Source organism: Pogoniulus pusillus, chromosome 1 (genome assembly GCF_015220805.1).
Source record: "Pogoniulus pusillus isolate bPogPus1 chromosome 1, bPogPus1.pri, whole genome shotgun sequence".
Classification (NCBI taxonomy): domain Eukaryota; kingdom Metazoa; phylum Chordata; class Aves; order Piciformes; family Lybiidae; genus Pogoniulus; species Pogoniulus pusillus.
This window is the reverse complement of record NC_087264.1, coordinates 33,997,512-34,018,045: the sequence shown is the minus strand read 5'-3', so window position 1 is coordinate 34,018,045 and position 20,534 is coordinate 33,997,512. Positions and strand designations below refer to the sequence as shown.

General features: G+C 43.8%; 1 protein-coding gene across 2 annotated transcripts in view; it reads right to left on the bottom strand.

Moving 5' to 3' along the window:
* The window catches only part of AQR (aquarius intron-binding spliceosomal factor), a 59,632-nt gene that overhangs the window by 10,057 nt on the left and 29,041 nt on the right, over positions 1-20,534 (bottom strand). For both annotated transcript variants that reach the window (XM_064148051.1, XM_064148044.1), the window contains 10 exons: positions 19,221-19,290; positions 17,873-17,983; positions 15,247-15,356; positions 12,146-12,281; positions 9,489-9,698; positions 8,143-8,280; positions 7,498-7,569; positions 5,883-6,070; positions 4,390-4,561; positions 1,475-1,645 (listed from right to left, as the gene is read on the bottom strand). In XM_064148051.1, the coding sequence (XP_064004121.1) occupies positions 1,475-1,645; positions 4,390-4,561; positions 5,883-6,070; positions 7,498-7,569; positions 8,143-8,280; positions 9,489-9,698; positions 12,146-12,281; positions 15,247-15,356; positions 17,873-17,983; positions 19,221-19,290 (1,378 nt within the window). The remainder of the gene's footprint in view (positions 1-1,474; positions 1,646-4,389; positions 4,562-5,882; positions 6,071-7,497; positions 7,570-8,142; positions 8,281-9,488; positions 9,699-12,145; positions 12,282-15,246; positions 15,357-17,872; positions 17,984-19,220; positions 19,291-20,534) is intronic.

Genomic DNA, 20,534 nt, shown 5'->3' with positions numbered 1-20,534 from the left:
GAAAGCTATCAGTTATATAAGAGCTTTCACCTGCTGAATTAGCATCAAACCTTTAGAACTGTGGTGGGTTTGTTTCCTCAGATTTGCCTTTGTACACTTCACAAAATAATTCCCACTCTGGATCTATCTTCCCAAATGGGTTGGTGCATGGGTAGCGTATGGAATTGTGTCCAGTTTTCAGCCCTTCAGTTCAAGAATCTCAGGGAACTGCTTGAAAGAGCCCAGCAGAGAGACACAAAGATACTGAAGGGAGTGGAACATCTCCCTGCTGAGGAAAGGCTGAGGGAGCTGGCGCTCCTTACCTGGGAGAAGAGCAGCCTGAGAGGTGACCTCATGTGTGTCTACAAAGACGTGAAGCACAGTGTTGGGAGGACAGAGCCAGGCTCTGCTCAGTGATGTCCAATGGTAGGTCAAGGGGCAATGGGTGCAAGCTGGAGCAGAGGAGGTTCCATGTAAACATAACGAAAAACTTCTTCCCTGTGAGGGTGACAGAGCCTTGAAATAGGCTGCCCAGAGAGGCTGTGGAGTCTCCTCATTGTCTACAAATGTAATGACACAAACCAGAGACTAATAGTGTATGGCTAACTAGGGAATACTTGCACAGAGAGCTGTGAATCTATTCAACTTGTCTGCTCTATAATGACAGAATCACAGAACGTTAGGGGCTGGAAGGGACCGAGAAAGATCATCCAGTCCACCCCCCCTGCCAGAGCAGGATCACCTATACCAGATCACACAAGAACACATCCAGGCAGGTCTTGAATATCTCCAGAGAAGGAGACTTCACAACCCCCTGGGCAGCATGTTTCAGTGTTGTGTCACCCTCACAGGAAAAAAAAATATTCCTCATGTTTCCATGGAACTTTATGCCTCAACTTACACACAATGCCCCTTGTCCTGTCATCGGGCATCACCCAGCAGAGACTGGCTCCATCTTTCTGGCACTTACCCTTTACATTTTTATCAACATAAATGAAGTCATCCCTCAGGCTCCTCCTCTCCAAGCTTAAGAGCTGGGGCTCTCCTTGTAATAGAGATGTCCCACTCCCTTCATCAGCTTTGTGGCTCTGATGGACTCTTTCAAGCAGTTCCCTGAGGTCCTTCTTGAACTGAGGAGCCCAGCACTGGACACAGTATTCCAGAAGTGGCCTCATCAGGGCTGATAAGCAGTGGAGGAGAACCTCTCTTGATCTACTAACCACAGCCCTTCTAATACACCCCAGGATGCCATTGGCCTTCTTGGCCACCAGAGCATATTGCTGGCTCATGGTCATCCTTCCATTTACTGGCATCCCCAGATCCCTTTCCCCTTAACTGCTCTCCAGCAGGTCAGTCTCCAACCTATACCGGTCCATGAGGTCGTTCCTACCCAAGTGCAAGACTCCAAGCTTGCCCTTGTTGAATTTCATTAATCTGACAACATACACCCAAGCAGAGCAGCAGCACTCTGGCCAGTGCTGTGTTTCCCAGTCACCTTGTTTGGCCGCCCAATCAGCGGATTATTCCCACACCGCTGGTTGATGACGTCCCGGATCAGGTGTTTCTGTCCATTGTATGTTGTCAGGATGCTTATCCTGTCTGCAGGATACCCAAGCAGGCACATGTACATGAAAAGTGCCACAACATACTCTGCTTCACCAAGATTCTGAAGTTTAAAAGAGGAGACAAAAAGAAGAAAAAAAGTTACTCAGCTTGTCAAGTTGGAAAGTGTATCTGTGACTTTATAGACTCAGTGCTGAGAGAAATGCCTCTGGATCTGATGTTTCTTTGCTGACTTAATAAAAAAACATTTTGAAAGAATAAAAGAACCACAAATAGCTTTAAAACCTGGAAACATCTACATCAATATTGTTGATCAAAACTTTCCAGTATTTACTCAGAAGCTCTGAGTTTTACCTCAGCAAGATTAAACTCTAAATATTTAATAGTCCTTAAACAGAACAGTAATTAAATGTTAAAGCATTTTAATTATATTTATAGACTATTAAATATGTACATGTATGACCTGGGGGTGCTGGTGGATGAGAAGCTGGACATAAGCCAACAGTGTGAGCTTGCAGCCCAAAAGGCATCCTGGGCTACACCATAAGCTGTGTACCCAGAGATGGAGAGAGGTCATTCTGCCACTCTACTCTGCTCTGGTGAGGCTTCACGTGGAGTACTGCATCCATCTCTGGAGCCCTCAACAGGAAGGACATGAATGTGTTGGTGCAAGTCCAGAGGAGGGCCCCAAAAAACAATCAGGGGTCTGGGACACCTCTGCTATGAGGACAGGCTGAGGTTGCTGGGGTTGGCCAGCCTGGAGAAGAGAAGTCTCCAGCCAGACCTTACTGTGGCCCTTCAAAACTTAAAGGAGGCCTACAGGAAAGATGGGGACAATGGTTTTAGGAAGGCCTGCTCTAGTAAGACAAAGGGGAATGCTTTTAAATTAAAATATTTAGACAAGGAATAATTTTGTTTTTTACAGTCAGGGTGGTGAAGCACAGGAACAGGTTGCCCAAAGAGGTGGTAGATACCACATCCCTGGAAGCATTCAAGGTCAGGTTGGACAGGGCTCTGAGCAATCTGATCTAGTTAAAGATGTCCCTGCTCACCACAGGGGTGGGGGGGGGTGGACTACATGACCTTTAAAGGTCCCTTCCAACCTAAAGCATTCTCTGATTCTGTGATTTGTATCTAAATGCATTTCCATGCCTACAGCTTATAGCTGCCTGCCCAAAGGAACTGCCACCTTACCTGCACTATTATACACCTCCACCAAAACAGTATTTCATTTTTTCCTTCTTAAAGGCTATGTGCCAAAAAATAACCCAAAACCTGTTATGTAAGCCTGCAGAATTACTTGTTTTGAAGCTGATAATCTACAGATACCTTTATTTAAATAAAAACGGCTTAAAACCCAGCAGCAATAATTCCAGATAACCATGCAAAAAAGCTGCAATGACTCGTTCTCCAGCAACCAAAACTAAGAATAATTAAACTTCTTTCAGCTACCAGTTAGGAGACAGACATCTGGATTACCATATACAGTTATTCTTACTGCAAGCCACAGCTATTCAAGCCATTAAGTTTGGATTTTGTGACTTGTTTTTTTCCTGTGACCCTAATGTCTGCCCCACAGAATCACTCTTCTGGCTGTAGGAAGTTTTGTCAGATCTACAGGATGAAGTTATTCATAGCCTCTTTAAATCCATTTGCTGTCAACCAAAATTATCTTTCCGGTTAAAAAGTTGTTCTCCATTGCTGACATTTATTCCTGCTCTATTTATACTGGGAATCTTATCCCCACTTGGCACATGTTTGACTCAGGCTGGACATACCAGCCTCATTAATTTTTTCCTATTAAGTGTGCTCTGCATGACACAGAAAATGCAGCTGCCACTCACCCACACCTGTGGGTGTAAAGCTATTCTACACATTTTAATCCTCTTTAAGTCTCCAAAGAAATGCCCAAATTCACAAAGAGAAATAATCTGTGATGGCAATCTGTTCACTCACGAAAATCCATGCCGTGCCACCACCATACTCTGTTAATATTGCTCAGGCCTCATAAAAAAAAAAAAAAGGAGAAGTAACTTTAAGAAGTCTTGAAAAAGTTTGCTCATGAAAGCACTGCTGTAAGGACAAAGGAGTTCTGTGTCCAGGCCTGAGTATTCTCACTCATCTGCAGTACTCTGATTCTCAAACCCCAGCTGTTCCTCTTCCAGGGGATGACTTCACATTACAATGTGAATGCTCAAAAAACAAAAGCAAAAGAAACTTTTCCCTTCCAAACAGCTCTGTCCTCACTCTAGAAGTGCACTGAAGTGGATTGTGACACCCATTGCTTTCTTCTCTAACAGCACACTAGGTTTGTGCTAAAACAAAAAGGAGAGGAAAACAAGCAAAAATTCTTAATGACTTTCAGAATTTTGAATATGTATATTTAAAATGCATTAACATAGCTTTCAATTATCTCCATGGGTAAACAAGCTGGCCATGAATATTAGAATCTTGAAGTATGTTGGTTGCTTTCCAGAATACACAAAACATAAGGTTGTTAATTCCATGTTTAATTCAAGCTCGTTAACTCGTGCCCAGTTCCAGCTTCTAACTTCTCCCAAACTCGGACTCTGTGTTTAGGCACCAGAGTTTGTTTTATTGCTTTAAAATAAGATAGGAGGACTGAAAATAAAAGGATCTCACTACAAGTGTCAAAAGCTTTCCTCTATTCAAATTAAATCCATGATTGCTGTGGCTTCATTTGAAAATTCAGGTGAGAAATTCCACAGCTAAGGTTTTGGGATTTTCCAGGCAATTTCTTTCGGCCTCAATAGCTCTGCCTCTTATTTGTATTTCTTACGGCACATATCCAGATCAAATAAACTATACATTTACTATTTCTCTTACCTGATAGAAGTAGGGATTGGGCTCAGACTCTCCCACACCATTGAAGTCTTCTACATTTACGAGCTGGAAGTCGTACAACAAGCCAGCGTTGGCTGTCCTGAACTCTGGCAGCAGCTGAACATGAGGCAGGTTACCCAGATTCTTGTAGCGCCAGTTGTAAAGGTTACACAAACTGTTCAGAAACACACAGAGACACTTCAGTCTTAAGCCTCTTCCATCTGAGAAGTTCTGTCCTGAAGGGTGCAAATCTTGTGAAGAAATCTAGCAGGAATTTTTCCTGAGTAACAAAACTCAGGATGTATTAAGGTTTCTTTACACAAAGGAAAGAGTAAAGCTGACACCAATTTAGGTGGGAGTGTTGATCTGCTGGAGGCTTGGGAGGCTCTACACAGAGACTTGGATTAAATCAATAGGCTGAGGTCAATGGGGTGCTCTTCAACAAGGCCAAGTGCTGGGTCCTGCACTTGGACCATAACAGCCCCATGAATCTCCAGGCTTAAAGTGTGGCTGGGAAGTTGTCCAGCAGAAAGGGACCTGGGGGTTCTAATCAACAAGCAGCTGCATATCAGACAGCAGAGTGCCTGAAGGGCAATGAAAGCCAATGGCATTCTGGTTTGGATCAGCAATGGTGTGACCAGCAGGAGTAGGGCAGGGATTGTCCCTCTGTACTTGGCACTGCAGAGTGCTGGGTTGAGTTTTGGGCATCTCAATACAAGAGGGACATTGAAGGGCTAGGGCAGGTGCCGAGGAGATCAGAATGGAACAGAACAACTCAATTACAGTTTTGCACTCCACAAATCTTACTGGTGCAAGCTTTATGAGCAGTGAGTAGCTTTTTCTGTCTGAGATAAAATGGAGGGGGTGCCCACTGAAGCTGTGTATCTCTGTGTTCAGCTATGCTGTCCTGGAAGAATCTGTGCCCAGCTCTGGGACCCCCAACACAAGAGACACATACACCTGCTGGAGCAGGTCCAGAAGAGGTCACAAAGAAGATCAGAGGGCTGGAGCAACTATCAGATGACAACAGGCTGAGAGAGTTTGGGCTGTTCAGCCTGGAGAAGAGAAGGCTCTGAGGATATCTTAGAACTGCATTTCAGTATCAGGAAGGCTGGGGAAAGACTGTTTAGAAGGCCCTGTAGTAATGAGAGGCAATAGCTTGAAACTGGAGCAGGAGATACTTAGGTTGGACACCAGGAGGAAGTTCTGTACAATGAGAATGGTGAAATATTGTAACAGGCTGCCTAGGGATACGGTTAGGGCCCCATCCCTGGGGACACTCAAGATCAGAACTGACACAGCCCTGGGCAGCCTGACGTAGCTGGAGATGTCCCTGCTGACTGCAGGGCGGGTTGGACAAGACGACCTTTGAAGGTCCTTTCCAACCCAGTGCAATTTGTGAATGAAAACAAAGCACCCAAATTTGTATGTGCACTTTCCCAAGTCTCAACCTGTTATTTTCCTACAAGCTAGGTGTGCCATTTTCTCTGCCCCACCTTGCTCTCGCTCTTCCTTGTGCATCCAAATCAACAGTTGGCACTCCAACACGAACAAATCTTGTAAACAGAGACTGCTCCATGTTAGAGTATTTCTGAAAAGCCATGTTTTTAATGACTGGTGGCAACTGATGATGGTCGCCAATCATAATCCAGCGCTTCAGACGACTGAATCCATCCTGGGGGTTCTAGGATAAAATAGTGACAGAGTTTTAGCTATTACAATAGAACTGAGGCACTCAGTGACAACATATCATGATTCAAATTGGTTGTCTCATTCCAAGACCTCAATTTCAATGTTTGTTTTTAAGCTACACTGAACTGTAGTCATTTTAAAGGCTCACAAAAATCTGTTTTGATGACTGTTAGATTATTTCCAATCTGTTACATGGTCTTGTTTCTAAGAAAGCAAAGCATAAATTTATCTCTCAGTACAGAAACATCAGGATAAGTCTCATATTACACTGTTTTAAATGCCAGAAGTCACATATTAGCAGAGGATGAAAAAAAGAAGCACAATTAGGCAAGGTACAGTTAAAAAAATATATATATTTCTACACAGCAGTCTTAGCCTAGGACAGCCCTTCGTTTTTCAAATCCTGAGATAGTGGATATGAACTGTTTGAAGCATCTGAAAACAGTTTTAGTGCTCACATATCTGAGGCATGAACTGCAACTGCATTTCAGTGTCTCTGTATTTCATGTGCTTCATCTGTTTACCTCTGGAATTCACGCATTTCCTCTTACACGTTTGGGATAACTCCCTAATTAATCATCACCCTGGCTCTTCAGTATGTTTGGTAGATCTCTTTCCAGTTCCTTATCATGCTTTGTCTACCTCTGTTACATAATGACACAGCTCCTAAAGGAATCCCACCTCAAATACTGTGTCCAGTTTTGGTTCCCAGAGGAAGCACACAGAGCTGCTGGACTGAGTCCAGAGGAGGGCCACAAAGATGATTCAAGGGCTGGAACACCTCTGTTATGAGGACAGGCTGAGGGACCTGTGGTTACTCAGCCTAGAGAAGACTCTGAGGTGACCTTACAGAGGTGTTCCTGTACCTGAAAGGATTGTACAGGAAGGCTACAGAGGGAATTTTCATAAGGGTGTCAGACAGGACAAGGGGGAATGGTTTTAAGATGAGGGAGAGTAGGTTTAGACTGGATCTTGGAAAGAAGTTCTTCATTACAAGGGTGGTGAGGCAGTGGAATAGGTTGCCAAGGAGGCTGTGGATGCCTCATCCTTCGGGGTGTTTGAGGCCAGGTTGGATGCGGTCTTGAGTAGCTGAGTCTAGCTCACAGGCATCTCTGCCTATGGCAGGGGACCTGCAATGCTCCTGACACTAGAACTCGTTGTCCAAGAAGCTAGTTGAGGCCTCATCCCTGGAGATATTCAAGGTGAGGCTCAATGAGGTTCTGAACAATGCTTTAGAACCTCTTAGTTTACTCCCTAATATTTAAACCCAAGGACAACCAACTATTGGAGAACAAGAGCAAATATTGGTTCCAGGCTATTTCCTGCATAAGATATTTTCCTTTTCATCTCCTGTACCCTTCAAGAATACAAGCTTTCAATTATCATTTTCTGTAATATGTGTTATAATTCAGGTCTCACCTGCAACAGAAGAGGTATGAAGGTTTCTATTTCCAGAATCTGAGCAGACTCTTCCATTAAGATGTTGTCATACTGAGATAGAAAAAAAAAATAAAGAGATCATCTTAGGAAGCTCTTCAGTATAAGAGCAGTGAGCCTCTGGAACAGGCTGCCCAGGGAGATTGTGGATGCCTCCTCCCTGGGGACGTTCAAGGCCAGGCCTTGAGCAGCTGAGTCTAGTTGAGAGGCATCCCTGCCTATGGCAGGGAGTTTGAAGTAGATGATCTCTAAGGTCCCTTCCAACCTAAGCCATTCTATGATTACACTTTTTTTGGGAAATAAAGGTCATGTTTTATTGATGAATTCTGGCCTTATTTTATTACTCAACCATGCCACTGCAATTCATCATCTAATAGGGCAAAACTATATTTTTTAAATAGATATGAACTATTAAGCATGTTTTTGTATATCTAATAACAGTGATCTCATCCTACAGAAATTACATTCTTCATTGGTAGAAATACAAACTGAAAGTTACTAGTTATAATAAAGGCAACTTAAAATAATCTAGTTGCCTAGATTTAGGACAGATAAAAAGAATTATTCAAGGGGGCACAGGGAAAACTGAACCACCTCACTCCAAAACCCAATCAGTAGAATCCTTACTTTGAATCCTAATTCAACCAGGTCATGTCGTTTCAGAGCAGCATGGGTACAAGTCATGGCGATGATCTTTGCTTCTTTCACCAACAGGTATTTGGATCTATCCAGGCCACTGCGGAGAAGTTCAAATGCTCTGAATTCCTATGGAGAAGAAAACAAAAAGTTGCAAGTCAGAACATAAAGGATTTTTTTTTAATAAAATGTATTCACTCAAATTCCCAGGCCAGCTTACTATACAAGGCAAGGAAGCTATGAAGGTCTTTATATGGTTAACAATCCCATTTGAATAACTGTTTTTAGTGCTAAAGCTGAAAAAACCCTTCAAACTCAATCAATTTAGAATACAAAGAATTCATCAAGTTGCATGCACATAAAAAAATTGCACATAATTATTCAATTAATTTTGAGAATCCCTCTCAGAATCCCTGCAACATTTTTATCCTGTCTTCTTGTTTCCTACTTTACTCCATCATAACATCAAATCTAAGCATCAGAAAGAGCAATCCAGTTACCATGACCAGAATGATACACAGATTATGTTCACTTTCACTTTTAAAAGCTTTCCAAGCAATTCTGGAAGACCAGAAGACAGTCTGCCTAAGTTACTTATAGGTTATGTGGTTAAAGGCAATTTAATGTAAATACAATTCTCCTGTGAGGAGATGCGATAGGTGCACTGACCCTAGGAACCTATCAGTTCAAGAAGGACCTCAGGGAACTCCTTGACAGCACAGAGCCACAAAGATGCTGAAGGGAGTGGAACATCTCTTTGCTGAGGGAGCTGGGGCTCTAGCTTGGAGCAGAGGGGAGACCTCTCATGTTGACAAAGATGTGCAGGGCAGCAGCAGGAGGATGGAGCTATGCTCAGTGATGTCAAATGACAGGACGAGGGGCAATGGGTGCAAGCTGGAGCACAGAAGTGCTACTGTGAGGGTGACAGAGCCCTCGAATAAGCTGTCCAGAGACGCTGTGGAGCCTCCTTCTCTGGAGATATTCAGAATCTTCCTGGATGTTTTCCTGTGTGACTTACTCTAGGTGATCCTGCTCTGGCAAGGGCGGTTGGACTGGATGAGCTTTCTCGGTCCTTTCCAACCCTCAACATTCTGTGACTCTGATTATGGAACATGCAGAGTGGCTGCTTCCTCAGATCAAAATAAACCAGATTAGACTCTTGCCCCTACTGTGAACAATACCTATATTACACAGAGGTGGAAATTCTCCCTCCCTTGCCTAACAAGCTCACTGCCTAGAGGAATATATCCCTTGTAGCAAAGGAGAATTTTGGAACTGTGCAAAGTTTTTTACAGGACTAGCCAGATCCACTTACCCAACAGAGCTGCATGTCTTACCTCAAGCTGAGTGAATATTTTCTTAATGTGTCTAAAACACCCTTCAGCAATCTCCATATCTTCTTCATAGGATTTGCCTTTGAAAATTGGTTGAGGAGCATTTGCAAAATACTGGTGAAAAGGAAACAAACCGGAAACATCCGCAACGTCTGGCGGTTTCCCACCTTTAACTTTCACCTTGCTGATGTACTCCTCCCAACGAGACATTACCTACAGCAACACAAAAAAAGGTGACATCCTTCTGTACCACAAAAACATTGGCAAGGTGTACTCTCGCAGACATGGCAAAACACTGGTCACAAAAAATGGTCACACAAGCGAAGTTTGAGCTTCAATCAGGAAGAGTTTTGAAGCCATAGTTGGCTGACCTTGGCTGGCTGCCAGACTCCCACCCAGTATCTCTCATTCCCACCTCCTCAGCAGGACAGGAGAAGAAAGTAAGATGGGAAAAGCTTATAGGATGAGGTGAAGACAAATCATTTAGCAAATACCAGCTTTGACTTGGACAAAATAAATTCCATTTTTTGTGGACTAAAATAGAGTAAGATGGTGAGAACAGACAAAACCAAAATCACCTTTCCTCTCCACTGGCTCTCTTTTCCTAGGCTCAATTTCACTTCTTCATTCCTAACTCTTTCACCTTTTCCCCACTCTGAGCAGTGTGGGAGTAGTGCTTGTTATTCGAGTTCACAAAACCGCATCTCAGCCACCCCTTCCTCCTCACACTTCTACTGTGTTCTGCCATGGCCTTTCCACAGGCTGCAACTTCACCCAAGGTATATCTGCCTGCTCCACTACAGTGCCCTTCATGGGGTGCAGTGTGGATATTGGCTTTGAAGTGGTCCTCCACAGGCTCCAGGGAGATGGCATAGTTCAATATGGTCCTCTCCATGAGCTATGGGGGGAATCTCTGCTTCAGTGCGTGGAGCACATCCTGCCACTTCTTTTTCTTCTGACCTTGGATGCGTGGAATTGTTTCCTCACACTCCCCTCTCTGCCCCTAGCTGCTGCCCAGTACTTTCTGACCTTTTCTCAAAGGTGCCATGAATGTCACTGATGAGCTCAGCTTTGGCCAGCAGCAGGTCCACTGGAGCTGCCTGTGTCCAGTATGGGGTAGCCTCTGGCTTCCTCTCAGAAGTGACCCCTGCAGCCTGTTGTTACCAAAGCCTTGCTGTATAAAGCCAATACAGAAGCAAACCTCTTGGTTAACTCCACTTAGTCCTTTGGTTTAAATACTAACTGGGATTGCTCTGGGAGGAAACTGAAGCAGACAAGGAGCTCTGGCAGTACTCCTAGCATTATCTACACCTAATGTCTGTTTATTCTTCAGGCCTGCATTACAGCTATTAGGAGTAACTACAGTTACTACCTGAGTAACTTCTGTAAACACATGGGTGAAGCTCAACAAGGCCAAGTGCCAGGTCCTGCCCTTGGGTCACAACAACTCCACGGTAAGCTAGAGACTTGGGGATCTGTGGTTGGAAAGCTGCAACTTGGAGAGGGACCTGGGAGTATTCCTTGATAGTTGACTGAACTGGAGTCAGCAGTGAGCCAGGTGGCCAAAAAAGTCAGTATTATCCTGGCTTGGATTAGAAACACAGTGGTCAGCAGGGACAGGGAGGTGATCATTTCCCTGTGCTCAGCACTGGTGAGGCTATACCTAGAGTATTGTTTCAGTTCTGGGCCCCTCAATACAGAAAGGACACTGAGGTGCTGGAGTGTGTCCAGAAAAGGGCAACAAGGCTAGTGAAGGGCCTGGAGCAGCTGGGCTACGAGTAGGGGCTGAGGGAGCTGGGGGTGTTCAGTCTGGAGAAGAGGAGGTTGAAGTGAGATCTCATTGCTCTCTACATCTCCCTGAAGGGAGTTTGGACCAAGGAGGGGGCAGCCTCTGCTCCTTGATAGCAAGCGATAGGAGCAGAGGAAATGGTCACAAGCTGTGCCAGGGGAGGTTCAGGCTCGACACAGGGAAATAATTATTCACTGAAAGGGTTCTCAAACACTGGATGGTCTGCCCAGAGCAGTGGTGGAGTCACCATCCTTGAAGGCAGCTAAGCAGCCCATGGAACTGGTACTTAAGGATATGGTTTAGTGTTGACCCTTCAGGGTTGGGCCAAAAGTTGGACTGAACCTTGGTCTTCCAACCAGACCTATTCTGTGATATACAGTATATACATTTGATCCCAAATACCACTCTACAATCTGCTTTAGCTACACTAGTTGCTAACCTAGACAGAAATACACAGAGGGAAATGAAGGATCTACAGAAGATCCCTGCTTTGTACACCGTGCATCTGATTTTACACTGCCACTGAACACCAGAAAGCTTTCCACCAGGCCCACCATGTAGATGCTCTAACACTAATGTGTATAGCAGCATCTGGATTTTCCTGGCTGAAGCAGAAACTTTGGGTCAGGATCTCTGCCAGCAGCCATGAACAGCAGCCCTGCTAGCCCTTCAATTAGTGAGGCATCAGGCAGGATTTCAGACAACAGCAACAGAACAAGAAGCTGCAGTCGCAGCTGGAGCTGACGGTGGATTCCAAACCACCAAAAGAAGCTTTTATAGACTCAATTCTGACAAATTCACTCCAATTTTTCCAAATGTTTTATAACACATTGAGGTCACAGAGTCTCTGTAGAAGGATTTTAGTCCTTACTTGGTATAAGAAGAAGTGGCCAGCTGTTTCACAAGTATAAGAAACATCTCCTGGGACTCCAAGGCTCTCCTGCAACCGACCAACTTCTCGTAGAAGTTCAAGTCTTCGAGCCAGCACATAATTAACTCTTCCATACCTACACAATTATCAAATAGAGCATGATTGGCATTTAAAAGTACCAAACACTATTTTATCTAAGTATCACAATGACAGACCATTTAAAGCAAAAGAGGACATTAGAAAATCAACATACTCTATCCCTCTCCAACAAACTCCCCCATGACTACTACAGTTCTAAAAGCACAAGGATTTGCTACATGTCCTCTATTCCTATCACTTGCGCCCCAACAATTTAGAAAACCAGGCAAGAGCAATGGCTCCTGTAAAAAGGCTCCTCTAATCCTGTCACTCCGACAAAGACTCTGTGTTAGTAAAACCCCTTCTTGATGTACCTGTGAAGCAGAAAAGCATTATCTCCAGTGTACTCTTTAGAAGCTGTGGTGCCCTTCAGAGCACACAAACATAAGCAAGTTATACAAGTCTATGGACAGCCATGGAATGGTTTGGAGACCTCCAAAGGTCATCTAGTCCAACCCCTGTGCAGTAAGTAGGGACAACTTCAACTAGATCAGGTTTCTCAGCCTTGCTGGGCCTGACTTTGAGTATCTCCAGGGATGGGGCCTCAACTATCTCCCTCAACAACTTGGTCCAGTGTTCTACTACTCTCATGGTGCAGAACTTCTTCCTAACATCCAATCCAAATCTGCTCTGCTGTCACTCCAAACCATTGTCCCTTGTCCTTGTCACTGTAGGCCTTTGTAAACAGTCCCTCTGCAGCTTTCTTGTAGCCCACTTCTGGTCACAGAATCACAGAATCATTCAGGTTGGAAAGGACCCTTGGGATGATCAAGCCCAACAACTAACCCTACTCTACAGAGCTCCTCTCCAACTTAGGTTCTTAAAATTTCCTGCCCAGCTCTGCTGTGCCTGCAGAAGTAGCAAAAAGGGAACACTAAACTGGCAAGCAGTAAAAATTCCTTGAGCAGCATTCTGCCCTCTAAAGACAGCCTGAAAGAAAAGTCATGGACTCAGAAGCAACCTAAATACCAACCAAAGGCATATGAAAAATCAACTTCTCTTCTCACAGCAGTGCAGCTCACTTTTAAATATAATGTTCAACCCTTATCCCTCTCTCCCAAACTGCCAGAATCAAGAGGACTTGCAAGGATGTCCCATAAGTCTGGAGTTACCTTGAAAAAAAGAATGAAAGTAGGCAAATTTTGCATATTTGCAGATGATACCAAGCTGAGTGGTGTGTTTGGTAAGTCAGAAGGGTGGGATACCATCCAGAGGGACCTGGATAAGCTGGAGAGGTGGGCTGAGGAGAATTTTGGGAGGTTCAATCAGTATATGTGTAAGGTCCTGCACCTAGGTTGGGGCAATCCTAGATACCAGTCCAGGCTGCAGGATGAAGAAATTGAGAGAAGCCCTAAAAAAAATGGACTTTGGGGTGCTGAGAAGGTGGACATGAGCAGACAGAGTAAGGCTGCAGCCCAGAAAGCCAATGGCATCCTGGGCTGCATCAAAAGATGTGCTGCCAGCAGACAGAGAAAGGTCATTCTGCCACTTCACTCTGGTGAGACCTCACCTGGAGAGCTGAGTCCAGCTCTGGAGCCCTCAAAACAGGAAGGACATGGACCTGATGGATAGGGTCCAGAGGAAGGCCACAAATACAATTGGGGGCTGGAACACCTCTGCTATGAGGACAGGATGAGGGTGCTGGAGCTGATCAGTCTGGAGAAGAGAAAGCTGCAGGGAGACTTAATAGCAGCCTGCCAGTGCCTGAAGGAGGTTATAAGAAGGCTACAGAGGGACTCAACGAGAGCAATGGTTTGAAATGAAAGAAGAGCAGATTGAGATAGCATGTTAGAAATAAGTTCTCTACCATGAGGGTACTGGAATAGGTTGCCCAAGGAGGTAGTTGAGGCCCCATTCCTGGAGATATTCAAGGTCAGGCCTGACAAGGCTCTGGGCAGCCCGATCTAGTAGAGGATGTCCCTGCTGACTACAGGGGGGTTGGACTGAAGGACCTTTGGAAGTCTGTTCCACCGCAAACCATTCTCTGATTACATAATATAGAGCACCTCAAAGACAATTCTTTTTTTACACAACGAGCACACACTACTGTTCAAAAAATCTACTAAACCCTGAATGCTAACAAAAAATATCTGCCATGGCATCAGTTCACTAAGCATTTAGCTCTTAAATTGCTGCAATAATTTGACTATGTCAAAACATTCACATGTAGACAAATTAAAAAAATAAAAAATCAGAGGATGTTTATTTTGCTAAATGAAATTCAAGTATGTCTATGTGGGTAGTTTCTAGTAACTATGTATCATTTTTACACCTTTTGAAGTCAAAGTATTGCTATAATAATCCAGCTTCCACGCAGTTCAGTTACTTCCAGTGCATGGCCACTATACCCCTGCTTACACTGGTGGCTCCATGTAATCCTGCTGATGTTGAGCTGGACTTATAACAAGGTACAAAGAGACATAACAACAGGTTTTAAGTCTTTGTACTGACAGAGCAGACAGCTTTCCTTCTATTTGTGCACTTCAAAGTGTGTTATCTACCAATGAAATAAGAAGCCTTCTAATTAAGCAATACCCTGAAACAATGAAAAGCAGGAAGTTCAACTTCATGTTTGCATTTCTTAATGCAATATTCACCATGCCAACAGAAACAACATTGTGGGTGCACAAAGAATTAGCATTCAACCTTCTCTCCCAAATTAATTCCATAAAGTGTAGATGGGCCCAGAATAAAATCAACTTCTTTTATTCAAGCAGCTGAGTTTGTGAACAAGCAACTGCCTGGTTTTGCCTTGTGATTATCAAGAGAAGAATTCCTCTGCTGAATAAGACTGAAAATTACTGAACCCTGTAAGTGCATTCTGCATTCCTGGGACTCAACAACGTAAGAAAAACCTCTCAAGCACTGCTCCTTGCTCCTTTACAAGGGAGGCAGAACAGATTAAACATATCTTGCTACAGTGTTTATGGAAGCAAGTTTATCATTAGCGCCTCCTTCCTCACCTGCTGAAATCTTTCTCTGTCTCCAATTCCTCTTCTCCATGACCCAGACGCAGGAGGTGGCGTTCATCAATGTCTAGAGCCATGATTTTTTCAAACAGCTGGTTCAAGGCCTAAAGATTGACAAGGACAGGACAAAAGGTAGTTTTTAGAAGTCCACAGGCTCTTGCAGGGGAAACAGAAGAATTCCTGATAAGGAAGCTAGGAAAATCTGCTTATTTTGGTATAAATGGAAGCCAAAGCAAACATGAAGTTAATACTGAAATTAGAGCTCTGGAGAGCAGGGAACCTGGCCTCCTAAAACTCTTCTATTTGCCAACTTCATGCAACAATTTGATTTTACAATTTAAAAACTTGATTCTACCACCCAGCTGACAGAGCTAGTTTAGAAAAATGCCTAAAGAACTACACTTAGCAATCATTGATTTTTGGAGGGATGATTTTAAACCACTCCACTTCACGTTAGAAGAGTGTGATCTGGTATTGGCTGTGGATGCAGTGACTCTATTCCATATGGATAAATACATTTTGCTGAAGTAAACATCAAATTGTGTTACATCTCTTGCCTCTTCAATTCTCTTAGATTTGATTGTCCAGTTGGGTGCATTTCAAAGGAATAATTTTGTAAACACTGGACCATCAAGCTATGAAACTAAGAATAAACATGAGCAAGCTCCACTTGTATTTCAAGTCAGGTGGAAGTCATGCAAACATATTGGAGCACAGATTCAATGCATAGGGAATGAACCCTGCTGACATCAACTTTATTTCCCCAAAAACACTTCCACGTTCATGTTTTCTCGTAAATCTTATCTAATCAAACTCTACTATCTGCTTACAATTTGCTCCTTCCCTTTTCTCTCCAGTGGACAAGTTCTCAACCTTTACTCTCAATTTAACTGTTAATAGCCTATAATCCATTCTGAACTGGCCTTAATTATTTACACAGAACATTAGGAGCTGGAAGGGACCTCAAAAGATCATCCAGTCCAACCCTCCCTGCAGAACAGGATCACCTATACCAGATCATACAGGAACATGTCCAGGTGGGTCTTGAGTATCTCCAGAGAGGGAGATTCCACAACCCCTCTGGGCAGCCTGTTCCAGTGTTCTGTCACCCCTACAGGGAAAAAGATCCTACTCATGCTTCCATGGAACTTCCTATGCCACAACTCCCACCCATTGCCCCTTTGTCCTGTCACTTGTCATCACCAAGAAGAGTCTGGCTCCATCCTGTTGGCACTCACTCTTTAGATATTTATAAACATTAATCCCAGGCTCAGAATTGTAGAATCAACCAGGTTGGAAGAGACCTTCAAGATCATCTAGTCCAATCTATCGCCCAGGGATGGGGACTCCACCACCTCCCTGGGCAGCTCATTCCAATGCCAGTCACTCTCTCTGCCAACAACTTCCTCCTAACATCCAGCCTAGACCTCCCCCAGCACAACTTGAGACTCTGTCCCCTTGTTCTGTTGCTGGTTGCCTGGCAGAAGAGACCAACCCCCACCTGGCTACAACCTCCCTTCAGGTAGTTGTAGACAGCAATGAGGTCTGCCCTGAGCCTCCTCTTCTGCAGGCTGCACACCCCCAGCTCCCTCAGCCTCTCCTCATAGGGTTTGTGTTCTAGGCCTCTCACCACCCTTCTCTGGACACCTTCCAGTACCTCAACATCTCTCTTGAATTGAGGAGCCCAGAACTGGACACAGCACTCAAGGTGTGGCCTGACCAGTTCTGAGTGCAAGGGAAGAATAACCTCCCTTGTCCTACTGGCCACACTAACTCCTCACCAGAACAAAGCTCTATCCACCATTCTTCTACCGACTAGGTGCTTGATCTTGCTTTGATGGAAAACAATGAAATGTGTTTGAACATTTTCATCATAGAATCAACCAGGTTGGAAGAGACCTCCAAGATCATCCAGTCCAACCTAGCACCCAGCCCTATCCAGTCAACTAGACCATGGCACTAAGTGCCTCATACAGTCTTTTCGTGAACACCTCCAGGGATGTAGACTCCACCACCTCTCTGGGCAGCCCATTCCAATGGCAAATCACTCTCTCTGGGAAGAACTTCCTCCTGACATCCAGCCTATACCTACCCTGGCACAACTTGAGACTGTGTCCCCTTGTTCTGTTGCTGCTTGCCCGGCAGAAGAGACCAACATCCACCTGGCTACAACCTCCCTTCAGGTAGTTGTAGACAGCAATGAGGTCCCCCCTGAGCCTCCTCTTCTTCAGGCTAAACAATCCCAGCTCCCTCAGCCTCTGCGCACAGGGTTTCTGTTCCAGGCCTTTCACCAGCCTTGTTGTTAAAGTAGGTCGTAACTAACTAGGACAGGCTAATTAGCGCCAGGAAAGAGATGACCCTGGTTTCCAAACAAGCTGCAGATTCAGGGCAATAGTTAAGATCTTTATCATTACTACTCTTTTTTCATATGTGATTGAAACTCCATCTCTTATGAATGGGGAAGCAAGCATTCTGCTGAAGAGGCCTTCCCTTAGAAGCACAGAAGACAGAGCAATCAGTGTCCAAGGAAGACAGCTGCAATCTCAAACCTCCTAATGTCAATAGCTGCTGCTCTTCTTGATTTTAATGATAGTAAAATTTCATAGTGCTGACACTTTACCTGATTAGAGTGGGTAACTATAAGAGTTCGTTGTTCTGGGAAATTATGATAAATATTGGATATTATCTGGACTGCTACATCAGTTTTTCCAGTTCCAGGTGGTCCCACTACCTAAAGCCAAAAGCAACAAACAGTTTTTCAGAAGATTGCACAAATACAGCAATAGAACCTGTTGGGAAAGTACAGTCTCACAAGCCATGGACATCATACGTAATCAACAATAAAAAAAAACTTCTGTCTCATGTACAATTTGCTTGATGGCTTCTGCAAACTTCAAAACTAGGAAAGACTTTGCCCAATGCTCATGCAGACTTCTGCACGATAGGAGTATGTCATCTAGGAATTACTGTCTAGCTTCTGTGAACTTCCAAGAATAAATACAATCTGTCATAGAAGATTAGCTAGGCAGATTCCTGCCTAAAAGGAATGTGGTAATCCAGCATGTGAGTAAAGTGGCACAAGTGAAATGCAAAAAATGATCACAGAAGTATTCAGCTTGGAAAATTCCCTCAGGATCACCAAGCCAAACCAGTATCCCCACTCTACAAGGTTTAACACCCTAAACCATATCCCAAGGACTACATGCAAACAACTGTTAAACACACCCAGGATTGGCGACTCAACCACCTCCTTGGGCAGACCATTCCAATGCCTGGCCACTCTTGCTGGGAAAAAAGTTTTCCTAATACCCAGTCTAAACTTACCTAGTCACAGCTTGAAGTCATTCCCCCTTGTTCTCTTGCTATCTACCTATGAGAAGAGACCAGCACCAACCCCTTACAACCTCCTTTCAGGCAGCTGTAGACAGCCATGAGGCCTCCTCTCAGCTTCCTCTTTTTCAAACCATCCCCAGCTCCCTCAGTCGCTCCTCATCAGATTTATTCTCCAGGCCCTTCTCCAACTTTGTTGCCCTCCTCTGCACTGGCTCCAGCACCTCCACATCCCTCTCGTATTGAGATGCCCAAAACTGAACACAATACTTGAGGTGTGGCCTCATCAGAGCCCAGTACAAAGGGAAAATGATGTAAGTCAGTTAAAGTGGCAGAAGCTTTAAATTCTGAAACTAGCAATTCCACCACTGAAAAATTACATTCAGTTGTTGTGGAAAGTCTTCAGCCACTGAAACACAAAATGCTGTTACACAGAGATCGAATGTATGTTTCTGTGTGACTCTGCAAAGACAGGAGGATGATGAACTTTCATATCTTAATTGTTCATATGTTAAAGCTATAATAGCAGTGACCATAGGAAGGTTACAGAAATGGGTATTTCTGGTATTGTACTAAATATACCTAAAGGAAAAAAAATCAAATAAATAAGAGTAGAAAGACCTTAAAAATAACCTTACCATAGTTAGTCCAGGCTGCATCCCTGCACGTATAGCTTCAATCTGAGTGTGGGTAAATTGAATGGTATTGCTGAAAAAGCAAAACAAGACCAGAGAATTGATATTTGGGGAAAAAAAAAAGATAAAAAGCAATTATTTTAACAAGTTTCATTTCAATTACTTGCCTTCATGTTTCTCCAGGACTACATGACAACCTTGCCATTTGTAAGCAAGAGAGTAAATCACACTGGTCATGTGACAAAGGCTATTTGTCTTTGGTTATGATTTGCTGAGAATGCTGTAAAATTACTTAGGTATTATTTTCCTAATTTTCACATAGAATCCTGCAAGGTTTTGAGGTCATGGGAGCACTTGCTTGAAGGAACAGGAGGCGCAGTGAGTGGTGCTGCTCCTGGGAAGAGGTGGTTTTATGGGTTCTTGTGGGGCTCTTCTTACTATGGTACTGCAGTGCCATGACTCAGGCTCCAGATCTCCTTTGATCCCTCTCAACACCTGCTACAGAACCAGTCTTGTATTGTTTTAGTAAACATTTAATAGCTGTTGTTTTTCTTCCCTTGTGATATTAATTTCCTTCAATGCCTTAAAGAGAGTTATGGATGCTGACCTACAGATTTATTAGTTTCACTTTAATGATATCAGCTTGAAGCTTAAGTCTGTTAAAAAGAATTAATTGAACATACTGTAGCTGTTGTCAGATTACTTTTCATTTCTAGTTAGTACTGTGCTTTGTTGAAGTCAATTTTATCCTACTTACTGTATTAAAACCTGAAGACTATCACTGCTTAGTAACAAAACGCTTCACAGGGGGCAGTCCCTGCCAGTTTGCAGCCAGATGTAAGGCAGCCTGAAGCTTCCTTTTATGAAGCCACGTAGATGTGCTTTACTATTCAAAAGCTGGCGTGGTGAAACCCTGTTCCTGGTGGGCTGTATTCACACAAGTCTAAAAGCAATTAGAAGGGTTGTTTGGCTGTCTGACAGCATTGGTGGTTTTAAGAAGCTCTTTACTATGAGGGTAGTGAAACACTGGAACAGGTTGCCCAGGGATTTGTGGAGGCCCCATTCCTGGAGATATTCAAGGTCAGGCTTGACTGGGACTTTGAGCAACCTGATCTCTCTAGTTGGGGATCTCCCTGCTTACTGCAGTGGGGGTGGACTAGGTGACATCTGGGGATCATTTTCAGTCCAGTGCAGTCTATAAAAGGGCATTGCTCATTGTTCTTTAAGGGATTTTTGTAACAGAGTGGAAAACACAATAGCTTGACTGCAATATAACCCAAACCAGTTTCATATTCAAATCTTCTTTTGGCAATTAAA